At 40.6% G+C, this 13,290-nt stretch overlaps 1 protein-coding gene across 1 annotated transcript in view; it reads right to left on the bottom strand.

The window, feature by feature from the left end:
• TTC17 (tetratricopeptide repeat domain 17) overlaps window positions 1-13,290 on the bottom strand; it is a 44,453-nt gene that overhangs the window by 6,947 nt on the left and 24,216 nt on the right. The window contains exon 17 of the mRNA XM_072118993.1: window positions 264-392. Coding sequence (XP_071975094.1) covers window positions 264-392 — 129 coding nt within the window. The remainder of the gene's footprint in view (window positions 1-263; window positions 393-13,290) is intronic.

The raw sequence follows: 13,290 nt of genomic DNA, 5'->3' as shown, positions 1-13,290 counted from the left end.
TACATCCTGTATTATACTCCAGAGCTGCACTCACTATTCTGCTGCTGCCGTCCCTGTGTACATACATGACATTACTTAGGTTTATCTGAACTACTCTCCTCTTCCTTTCTATAGAGCTGTTGGGGGTAGTCATATTTGCTGATCAACCTCCCTTTAAAAATAACCCAAAAATAGTCCCATCTATAGTATACAGTAAGACATCACTAGAATACCTTGCTGCGCTCTGTGCACTATTACAGCGCCCCTGACAGGTGAACACTTACGTTCTAGATGCAATGTGGAGCCAGTTGAAGGGTCCGTCCTCTCCTCCGGGGGGCGCTGGTCGTCCTCTTGTGTGTAACTGTGGAAGTATTTCTGTGTATTGGGCTCCTTGTCTGGAGCGTGGCAGTGCCCTGGAAAACACAACGTACACAATTAAAGGGGTGAGATAAATAGCAAAGTGGATTATATGGCAGGTGCCCCCCATTCTCTGAGCAAGACCCTAAAATCTGCAGTGTTATTAGGCTGCTAGCCAAAGAGAATGGCAGGTAACTACAACTCCCAGCATGCAATGACAGATGCTCCTTTAAGAAGCGATGGTCCTCAACATCCTTCACGTGATTGGTACATTAGCAGCAGTTTCCCGCCAGCAGCGCACGGACGTCTGGATGAAGAAAGGAGACGCTTCTTTAGCGACAACGTTCGTCATCAGGCGGCAAACAGCTCACAGACGTATTCAGACAACTCGTAAAACGTTACGACGAGAGACTCAAAGCCAAAGACAATTATGTGTCCTGATACAACCCAGAGCCGTGTCCTGTCATATACAGCAGTCATGTGACCTGCATCATCCAGTACAGAATAAGTAATGTCATGTATGTACACAGTGACTGCACCTGCAGCAGAATAGTGAGTGCAGCTCTGGAGTATAATACAGGATGTAACTCAGGATCAGTACAGGATAAGTAATGTCATGTATGTACACAGTGACTGCACCAGCAGCAGAATAGTGAGTGCAGCTCTGGGGTATAATACAGGATATAACTCAGGATCAGTACAGGATAAGTAATGTCATGTATGTACACAGTGACTGCACCAGCAGAATAGTGAGTGCAGCTCTGGAGTATAATACAGGATGTAACTCAGGATCCGTACAGGATAAGTAATGTCATGTATGTACACAGTGACTGCACCTGCAGCAGAATAGTGAGTGCAGCTCTGGGGTATAATACAGGATGTAACTCAGGATCAGTACAGGATAAGTAATGTCATGTATGTACACAGTGACTGCACCAGCAGCAGAATAGTGAGTGCAGCTCTGGGGTATAATACAGGATGTAACTCAGGATCAGTACAGGATAAGTAATGTCATGTATGTACACAGTGACTGCACCTGCAGCAGAATAGTGAGTGCAGCTCTGGGGTATAATACAGGATGTAACTCAGGATCAGTACAGGATAAGTAATGTCATGTATGTACACAGTGACTGCACCAGCAGCAGAATAGTGAGTGCAGCTCTGGGGTATAATACAGGATGTAACTCAGGATCAGTACAGGATAAGTAATGTCATGTATGTACACAGTGACTGCACCTGCAGCAGAATAGTGAGTGCAGCTCTGGGGTATAATACAGGATGTAACTCAGGATCAGTACAGGATAAGTAATATCATGTATGTACACTGTGATTGCACCAGCAGCAGAATAGTGAGTGCATCTCTGGGGTATAATACAGGATGTAACTCAGGATCAGTACAGAATAAGTAATGTCATGTATGTACACAGTGACTGCACCTGCAGCAGAATAGTGAGTGCAGCTCTGGGGTATAATACAGGATGTAACTCAGGATCAGTACAGAATAAGTAATGTCATGTATGTACACAGTGACTGCACCTGCAGCAGAATAGTGAGTGCAGCTCTGGAGTATAATACAGGATGTAACTCAGGATCAGTACAGGATAAGTAATGTCATGTATGTACACAGTGACTGCACCTGCAGCAGAATAGTGAGTGCAGCTCTGGGGTATAATACAGGATGTAACTCAGGATCAGTACAGGATAAGTAATGTCATGTATGTACACAGTGACTGCACCTGCAGCAGAATAGTGAGTGCAGCTCTGGAGTATAATACAGGATGTAACTCAGGATCAGTACAGGATAAGTAATGTCATGTATGTACACAGTGACTGCACCAGCAGCAGAATAGTGAGTGCAGCTCTGGGGTATAATACAGGATGTAACGCAGGATCAGTACAGGATAAGTAATGTCATGTATGTACACAGTGACTGCACCAGCAGCAGAATAGTGCGTGCAGCTCTGGAGTATAATACAGGATGTAACTCAGGATCAGTACAGGATAAGTAATGTCATGTATGTACACAGTGACTGCACCAGCAGCAGAATAGTGAGTGCAGCTCTGGGGTATAATACAGGATGTAACTCAGGATCAGTACAGATAAGTAATGTCATGTATGTACACAGTGACTGCACCAGCAGCAGAATAGTGAGTGCAGCTCTGGGGTATAATACAGGATGTAACTCAGGATCAGTACAGGATAAGTAATGTCATGTATGTACACAGTGACTGCACCAGCAGGAGAATAGTGAGTGCAGCTCTGGAGTATAATACAGGATGTAACTCAGGATCAGTACAGGATAAGTAATGTCATGTATGTACACAGTGACTGCACCAGAAGCAGAATAGTGAGTGCAGCTCTGGGGTATAATCCAGGATGTAACTCAGGATCAGTACAGGATAAGTAATGTCATGTATGTACACAGTGACTGCACCAGCAGGAGAATAGTGAGTGCAGCTCTGGAGTATAATACAGGATGTAACTCAGGATCAGTACAGGATAAGTAATGTCATGTATGTACACAGTGACTGCACCAGCAGCAGAATAGTGAGTGCAGCTCTGGGGTATAATACAGGATGTAACTCAGGATCAGTACAGGATAAGTAATGTCATGTATGTACACAGTGACTGCAACAGCAGCAGAATAGTGAGTGCAGCTCTGGGGTATAATCCAGGATGTAACTCAGGATCAGTACAGGATAAGTAATGTCATGTATGTACACAGTGACTGCACCAGCAGCAGAATAGTGAGTGCAGCTCTGGAGTATAATACAGGATGCAACTCAGGATCAGTACAGGATAAGTAATGTCATGTATGTACACAGTGACTGCACCACCAGCAGCATAGTGAGTGCAGCTCTGGAGTATAATACAGGATGTAACTCAGGATCAGTACAGGATAAGTAATGTCATGTATGTACACAGTGACTGCACCAGCAGCAGAATAGTGAGTGCAGCTCTGGGGTATAATACAGGATGTAACTCAGGATCAGTACAGGATAAGTAATGTCATGTATGTACACAGTGACTGCACCAGCAGCAGAATAGTGAGTGCAGCTCTGGAGTATAATACAGGATGTAACTCAGGATCAGTACAGGATAAGTAATGTCATGTATGTACACAGTGACTGCAACAGCAGCAGAATAGTGAGTGCAGCTCTGGGGTATAATCCAGGATGTAACTCAGGATCAGTACAGGATAAGTAATGTCATGTATGTACACAGTGACTGCACCAGCAGCAGAATAGTGAGTGCAGCTCTGGGGTATAATACAGGATGTAACTCAGGATCAGTACAGGATAAGTAATGTCATGTATGTACACAGTGACTGCACCAGCAGCAGAATAGTGAGTGCAGCTCTGGGGTATAATACAGGATGTAACTCAGGATCAGTACAGGATAAGTAATGTCATGTATGTACACAGTGACTGCACCAGCAGCAGAATAGTGAGTGCAGCTCTGGGGTATAATACAGGATGTAACTCAGGATCAGTACAGGATAAGTAATGTCATGTATGTACACAGTGACTGCACCTGCAGCAGAATAGTGAGTGCAGCTCTGGGGTATAATACAGGATGTAACTCAGGATCAGTACAGGATAAGTAATGTCATGTATGTACACAGTGACTGCACCAGCAGCAGAATAGTGAGTGCAGCTCTGGGGTATAATACAGGATGTAACTCAGGATCAGTACAGGATAAGTAATGTCATGTATGTACACAGTGACTGCACCTGCAGCAGAATAGTGAGTGCAGCTCTGGGGTATAATACAGGATGTAACTCAGGATCAGTACAGAATAAGTAATGTCATGTATGTACACAGTGACTGCACCTGCAGCAGAATAGTGAGTGCAGCTCTGGGGTATAATACAGGATGTAACTCAGGATCAGTACAGAATAAGTAATGTCATGTATGTACACAGTGACTGCACCTGCAGCAGAATAGTGAGTGCAGCTCTGGAGTATAATACAGGATGTAACTCAGGATCAGTACAGGATAAGTAATGTCATGTATGTACACAGTGACTGCACCTGCAGCAGAATAGTGAGTGCAGCTCTGGGGTATAATACAGGATGTAACTCAGGATCAGTACAGGATAAGTAATGTCATGTATGTACACAGTGACTGCACCTGCAGCAGAATAGTGAGTGCAGCTCTGGAGTATAATACAGGATGTAACTCAGGATCAGTACAGGATAAGTAATGTCATGTATGTACACAGTGACTGCACCAGCAGCAGAATAGTGAGTGCAGCTCTGGGGTATAATACAGGATGTAACGCAGGATCAGTACAGGATAAGTAATGTCATGTATGTACACAGTGACTGCACCAGCAGCAGAATAGTGCGTGCAGCTCTGGAGTATAATACAGGATGTAACTCAGGATCAGTACAGGATAAGTAATGTCATGTATGTACACAGTGACTGCACCAGCAGCAGAATAGTGAGTGCAGCTCTGGGGTATAATACAGGATGTAACTCAGGATCAGTACAGATAAGTAATGTCATGTATGTACACAGTGACTGCACCAGCAGCAGAATAGTGAGTGCAGCTCTGGAGTATAATACAGGATGTAACTCAGGATCAGTACAGGATAAGTAATGTCATGTATGTACACAGTGACTGCACCAGAAGCAGAATAGTGAGTGCAGCTCTGGGGTATAATCCAGGATGTAACTCAGGATCAGTACAGGATAAGTAATGTCATGTATGTACACAGTGACTGCACCAGCAGGAGAATAGTGAGTGCAGCTCTGGAGTATAATACAGGATGTAACTCAGGATCAGTACAGGATAAGTAATGTCATGTATGTACACAGTGACTGCAACAGCAGCAGAATAGTGAGTGCAGCTCTGGGGTATAATCCAGGATGTAACTCAGGATCAGTACAGGATAAGTAATGTCATGTATGTACACAGTGACTGCACCAGCAGCAGAATAGTGAGTGCAGCTCTGGAGTATAATACAGGATGCAACTCAGGATCAGTACAGGATAAGTAATGTCATGTATGTACACAGTGACTGCACCACCAGCAGCATAGTGAGTGCAGCTCTGGAGTATAATACAGGATGTAACTCAGGATCAGTACAGGATAAGTAATGTCATGTATGTACACAGTGACTGCATCAGCAGCAGAATAGTGAGTGCAGCTCTGGGGTATAATACAGGATGTAACTCAGGATCAGTACAGGATAAGTAATGTCATGTATGTACACAGTGACTGCACCAGCAGCAGAATAGTGAGTGCAGCTCTGGGGTATAATACAGGATAAGTAATGTCATGTATGTGACATATTTAGGCTCATGTCCGTTGTGGAATGCCTGGACACATAATGGGTTACATGAGGCTCGTGATCTGATGAGGGGGGGGATGGATGTCACAGAGGGGATGAGTCCCCCGCTCCCCCATTAACCATAATCACTTTTACACTTAGATGCAACAAGCAGCAGCGCGGCAGAAGATGTGTAATTCATGAGAGCGCTGACGCCATATTCCAGCTCCCGCCTCGCAGGATAAAATTAGCCCCAGAGATCACATCAAGGAAACGATAATTTTTTTGCAGTGCATTGAAGCCGTTTAATGGCAATTTACGTCTCTCCTGCTCCACATCAGACGCGACTGTAACGTATCACTGCCTGATGTCACAAGCCGAACGCCCTGCCCCATCCCCTGTTACTCATATCATATGTACCCCAGACCCTCCACATCACCAGCCACACAAACTGTACAACTTATCCACCAAATACTCACTTTTTTATTTTGTTTTTTTAACATCAATCTTTAATTTGCTTCACAAATACATACATAGGTATTCTACTGCAATAACATACAAGAATATAACCGCTATAATACCGCCCCCTATGTACAGGAATATAACTACTATAATACTGCCCCCTATGTACAAGAATATAACTACTATAATACTGCCCCCTATGTACAAGAATATAACTACTATAATACTGCCCCCTATGTACAGGAATATAACTACTATAATACTGCCCCCTATGTATAGGGATATAACTACTATAATACTGCCCCCTATGTACAGGGATATAACTACTATAATACTGCCCCCTATGTACAGGGATATAACTACTATAATACTGCCCCCTATGTACAAGAATATAACTACTATAATACTGCCCCCTATGTACAGGAATATAACTACTATAATACTGCCCCCTATGTACAAGAATATAACTACTATAATTCTGCCCCCTATGTACAGGAATATAACTACTATAATACTGCCCCCTATGTACAAGAATATAACTACTATAATACTGCCCCCTATGTACAAGAATATAACTACTATAATACTGCCCCCTATGTACAGGAATATAACTACTATAATACTGCCCCCTATGTACAGGAATATAACTACTATAATACTGCCCCCTATGTACAGGAATATAACTACTATAATACTGCCTCCTATGTACAGGAATATAACTACTATAATACTGCCCCCTATGTACAAGAATATAACTACTATAATACTGCCCCCTATGTACAAGAATATAACTACTATAATACTGCCCCCTATGTACAAGAATATAACTACTATAATACTGCCCCCTATGTACAAGAATATAACTACTATAATACTGCCCCTATGTACAAGAATATAACTACTATAATACTGCCCCCTATGTACAGGAATATAACTACTATAATACTGCCCCCTATGTACAAGAATATAACTACTATAATACTGCCCCCTATGTACAGGAATATAACTACTATAATACTGCCCCCTATGTACAGGAATATAACTACTATAATACTGCCCCCTATGTACAGGAATATAACTACTATAATACTGCCCCCTATGTACAAGAATATAACTACTATAATACTGCCCCCTATGTACAGGAATATAACTACTATAATACTGCCCCCTATGTACAGGAATATAACTACTATAATACTGCCCCCTATGTACAGGAATATAACTACTATAATACTGCCCCTATGTACAAGAATATAACTACTATAATACTGCCCCCTATGTACAAGAATATAACTACTATAATACTGCCCCTATGTACAGGAATATAACTACTATAATACTGCCCCCTATGTACAAGAATATAACTACTATAATACTGCCCCCTATGTACAAGAATATAACTACTATAATACTGCCCCCTATGTACAGGAATATAACTATTATAATACTGCCCCTATGTACAAGAATATAACTACTATAATACTGCCCCCTATGTACAGGAATATAACTACTATAATACTGCCCCCTATGTACAGGAATATAACTACTATAATACTGCCCCCTATGTACAGGAATATAACTACTATAATACTGCCCCCTACGTACAAGAATATAACTACTATAATACTGCCCCCTACGTACAAGAATATAACTACTATAATACTGCCCCCTATGTACAGGAATATAACTACTATAATACTGCCCCCTACGTACAAGAATATAACTACTATAATACTGCCCCCTATGTACAGGAATATAACTACTATAATACTGCCCCCTATGTACAAGAATATAACTACTATAACACAGCCCCCTATGTACAAGAATATAATTACTATAATACTGCCCCCTGTGTACAAGAATATAACTACTATAATACTGCCCCCTATGTACAGGAATATAACTACTATAATACTGCCCCCTATGTACAGGAATATAACTACTATAATACTGCCCCCTATGTACAGGAATATAACTACTATAATACTGCCCCTATGTACAAGAATATAACTACTATAATACTGCCCCCTATGTACAGGAATATAACTACTATAATACTGCCCCCTATGTACAGGAATATAACTACTATAATACTGCCCCTATGTACAAGAATATAACTACTATAATACTGCCCCCTATGTACAAGAATATAACTACTATAACACTGCCCCCTATGTACAAGAATATAACTACTATAACACAGCCCCCTATGTACAAGAATATAATTACTATAATACTGCCCCCTGTGTACAAGAATATAACTACTATAATACTGCCCCCTATGTACAAGAATATAACTACTATAATACTGCCCCCTATGTACAGGAATATAACTACTATAATACTGCCCCCTATGTACAGGAATATAACTACTATAATACTGCCCCTATGTACAAGAATATAACTACTATAATACTGCCCCCTATGTACAGGAATATAACTACTATAATACTGCCCCCTATGTACAGGAATATAACTACTATAATACTGCCCCTATGTACAAGAATATAACTACTATAATACTGCCCCCTATGTACAAGAATATAACTACTATAATACTGCCCCCTATGTACAAGAATATAACTACTATAATACTGCCCCCTATGTACAAGAATATAACTACTATAATACTGCCCCCTATGTACAGGAATATAACTACTATAATACTGCCCCTATGTACAAGAATATAACTACTATAATACTGCCCCCTATGTACAAGAATATAACTACTATAATACTGCCCTCTATGTACAATAATATAACTACTATAATACTGCCCCCTATATACAGGAATATGACTACTATAATACTGCCCCCTATGTACAAGAATATAACTACTATAATACTGCCCCCTATGTACAGGAATATAACTACTATAATACTGCCCCCTATGTACAGGAATATAACTACTATAATACTGCCCCCTATGTACAGGAATATAACTACTATAATACTGCCCCCTATGTACAGGAATATAATTACTATAATACTGCACCCTATGTACAAGAATATAACTACTATAATATTGCCCCCTATGTACAGGAATATAACTACTATAAATACTGCCCCCTATGTACAAGACTATAACTACTATAATACTGCCCCCTATGTACAAGAATATAACTACTATAATACTGCCCCCTATGTACAGGAATGTAACTACTATAATACTGCCCCCTATGTACAAGAATATAACTACTATAATACTGCCCCCTATGTACAGGGATATAACTACTATAATACTGCCCCCTATGTACAAGAATATAACTACTATAATACTGCCCCTATGTACAAGAATATAACTACTATAATACTGCCCCCTATGTACAGGGATATAACTACTATAATACTGCCCCCTATGTACAAGAATATAACTACTATAATACTGCCCCCTATGTACAGGAATATAACTACTATAATACTGCCCCCTATGTACAGGAATATAACTACTATAATACTGCCCCTATGTACAAGAATATAACTACTATAATACTGCCCCCTATGTACAGGAATATAACTACTATAATACTGCCCCCTATGTACAGGAATATAACTACTATAATACTGCCCCTATGTACAAGAATATAACTACTATAATACTGCCCCCTATGTACAAGAATATAACTACTATAATACTGCCCCCTATGTACAAGAATATAACTACTATAATACTGCCCCCTATGTACAAGAATATAACTACTATAATACTGCCCCCTATGTACAGGAATATAACTACTATAATACTGCCCCTATGTACAAGAATATAACTACTATAATACTGCCCCCTATGTACAAGAATATAACTACTATAATACTGCCCTCTATGTACAATAATATAACTACTATAATACTGCCCCCTATATACAGGAATATGACTACTATAATACTGCCCCCTATGTACAAGAATATAACTACTATAATACTGCCCCCTATGTACAGGAATATAACTACTATAATACTGCCCCCTATGTACAGGAATATAACTACTATAATACTGCCCCCTATGTACAGGAATATAACTACTATAATACTGCCCCCTATGTACAGGAATATAATTACTATAATACTGCACCCTATGTACAAGAATATAACTACTATAATATTGCCCCCTATGTACAGGAATATAACTACTATAAATACTGCCCCCTATGTACAAGACTATAACTACTATAATACTGCCCCCTATGTACAAGAATATAACTACTATAATACTGCCCCCTATGTACAGGAATGTAACTACTATAATACTACCTCCTATGTACAGGAATATAACTACTATAATACTGCCCCTATGTACAAGAATATAACTACTATAATACTGCCCCTATGTACAAGAATATAACTACTATAATACTGCCCCCTATGTACAGGAATATAGCAGCGATGATCCTCTATGTAATCAGGTCCCATGTCCTGAGATGCCCCCTGGGTTTTGTCCTCTCCATCTATGACATGTTGTCTATGTGACGCGCTCTCTCCATCAGGCAGGGGTGTGGCGGGTGTTGGGGTGTATTGGGGGGGTTGTGTATGACTTACATCTGGCAGCACAGTGGGTGCTGATCTATAAATAGTCTTCTCAGTAATGAATGGGGGTGGTGGTTATTCTCTAGGAGACGCTGCGGCTCCTTTCATATCCCTCCTGTCACTGGCTGCGGCTCAATGTGTGACGTGAAAGCAGAAGTGACTTCCCCTCCGCTCTCTGGGCCCAAACACGGAGCTAAATTTAACTCTCCAACCCCGAGTGCAGATAAGAGAGACTAGAAAATGTGATTAGTGATGCCTCTCACACACGGCGTGCCGCTGCTACATATAGCCAGGCCGCCCGTGCCCCGAATATTAATAACCGCCTCATCCAGAGGAGATCACGAGCCGGAGAGAGGGAGGAGGGGGAGGAGGATGAAGGAGAGAGCAGAGAGGACAGGAGACTGCAAGATACAACGGAATGCTGGGACATGTGGTACCACAGCACAGGGGCAACAATGTAACAAAGAATCCCACACGGAATTCTAAACTATTCTACAGAGGATCTGCTCTTACCCTTTAAAGGGAACTTGTCACCAGGTTTTACCCCACTTAACTACCACCCCCCTGGGTCCGGAATGAAATATCCTTTCTAGAATTTCATCTTTTATGTGAGATATCTTCCATTTACCTATAAAAAAATATCCTTAGAGTTGAGCAAATATGACTCTTCTCACCATATTTACATGAAATGAGTCAAGTTTAGTGGTTACCGGGGAAGAGTCAATGCAGAATCCTTAATCTCCTGTGCTGTAGCACCTAGAAACATGCTGCCGGTGTCATATTAAAGATACAAATCTCATCTTTCAGATCACATCAGGTTTATGGTTCTGTTTCTATAGACAGGACGCTAAAATTAGACAGGAACTCCATCTTTATCCGCAGTTTGCATTTCAAGCTAGGTCTTTAGCTGCCTCTATCTCTTCTTTTGTAGCTCACAAAACCATAAGCCTGGTGTAATTTGAAAGATGATAATCTTATAATTAAATATGACAAAAGCAGCAAGTTTCTAGGTGCTATAGAACAGATAGGGGCACTACAACTGTAACCACTAAATTTGACTCATCTCATGTGAAAGTTAGATGAGAAGAGTCATATTTGTCTTGACTTGAAAGGACATTTGTTCCCCAACCCGAGGGGGCTGGTAGTTGAGTGGGGTAAAACTTTGTGACAGGTTGTCTTCAAATAGCATCACTCTGGTCTGTGTGGCAGTGTCTGGTATTACATACTTAAAGGGATCTTCCGTCTTGAACGGTTATCAGTCATCTACAGGATAGAATAAAAGAATCTGATTGGTGCCCATAAATCCCTAGAATAGGAGCCCTGTTCTTTCTGATCAATGCAGCTGCAGATTCCCAATTATCTGAAATTAAGGTAGGTTTTCTACATCCCTTTAAAGTTTCAGGTTCAGCATGTAGGGCTCATCTGTATGCATAGCATTGAAGGGATCACCATTGTGCACAACAACAGGGGTCCTATTCCCTGTAATGTATGTAGCAGTGCGCCCCAGCTCTACCTCCTTTCTATTGGACTACCGGAGATGGCATTGCTCCGGGAGTCCCAGAGACAGTGATCGGATCCGGAAGAAGCGGACCCCATTGTCATGATCTCAGGGCCACCAGCGAGTCATGCACATGATTGGGGGATAGGTTTACAGCATGGGCCAACAAATTTAACCCCTTAACGCCGAAGCCACTTTTCACCTTCCTGACACGGCCCTCTGACACTATAAATGGTTATAACTTTGGAACGCTTTAACATATCCAAGTGATTTTGAAATTGTTTTCTCGTGACACATCGTACTTCATGTTAGTTAAAAAATTTTGGTGCTATGTTTTGCATTTATTTATGAGAAAATCAGATATTTGGTGAAAATTTGGAAAAATTTGCAATTTTCAAAATTCAAAATTTTCTACTTTTTCCACACATGAGTCATAACACCAAAAAACATAATAACTAACATTCACCGAATGTCTACTTTATACCTCCGTGGTTTTTTATGCATCCTCTTATTTTTGTAGGATGTTATGGGGCTTTGAACGTTAGGTGCGATTTTTCACATTTTCATAAAAAAAGCAAAATCCTGCTATTGAGGGACCTGCTCAGGTTTCAAGTCACTTTGAGAGGCCTAAATAAAAGTAAAACCCCATAAATTACCCCATTATAGAAACTACACCCCTCAACGTATGTATAACTACTTTTATGAAGTTTGTTAACCGTTCAATTGGTTTACAGGGGTTAAAACAAAAATCGGGTGCAATTTCGAAATTACATTTTCTTTGGCTAAATGATTGTGTTTTTCATAAAATGTACAAATTCTCAGTGGATAAAATAACAAAACGCTCCACAAAATTTGATCCCCAATCCCTCCCGCGTGTAACAATCCCCCATATGTGGTGGTGACTGCTGTATGGGCACACGCCAGGGCATGGAAGGGAAGCTGCGCCATTCAGAGCAGATTATGCATTGTCACTTTTTATTGGCTATACAATCTTTATTTTTTTGGCAATTTGGACATAAAAGGGCTTATTTTTTGCGACATGAGATGCACTTTACAAATACTTCATTTAAGTGGATCTGTAGCTTTTCGATGCGATTTCATTAACTCTTTAATGTATGGAGGAAAAGAAAATTGTCAATTTGGGGTTTCTTTTTTTTGTATATTTTGGGGGTCGTACACCGTACACTAAA

This window comes from Engystomops pustulosus, chromosome 7 (assembly GCF_040894005.1).
Source record: "Engystomops pustulosus chromosome 7, aEngPut4.maternal, whole genome shotgun sequence".
NCBI lineage: Eukaryota > Metazoa > Chordata > Amphibia > Anura > Leptodactylidae > Engystomops > Engystomops pustulosus.
Note: the sequence above shows the minus strand (reverse complement) of the source record. Positions and strands in the feature narration are given on the sequence as shown.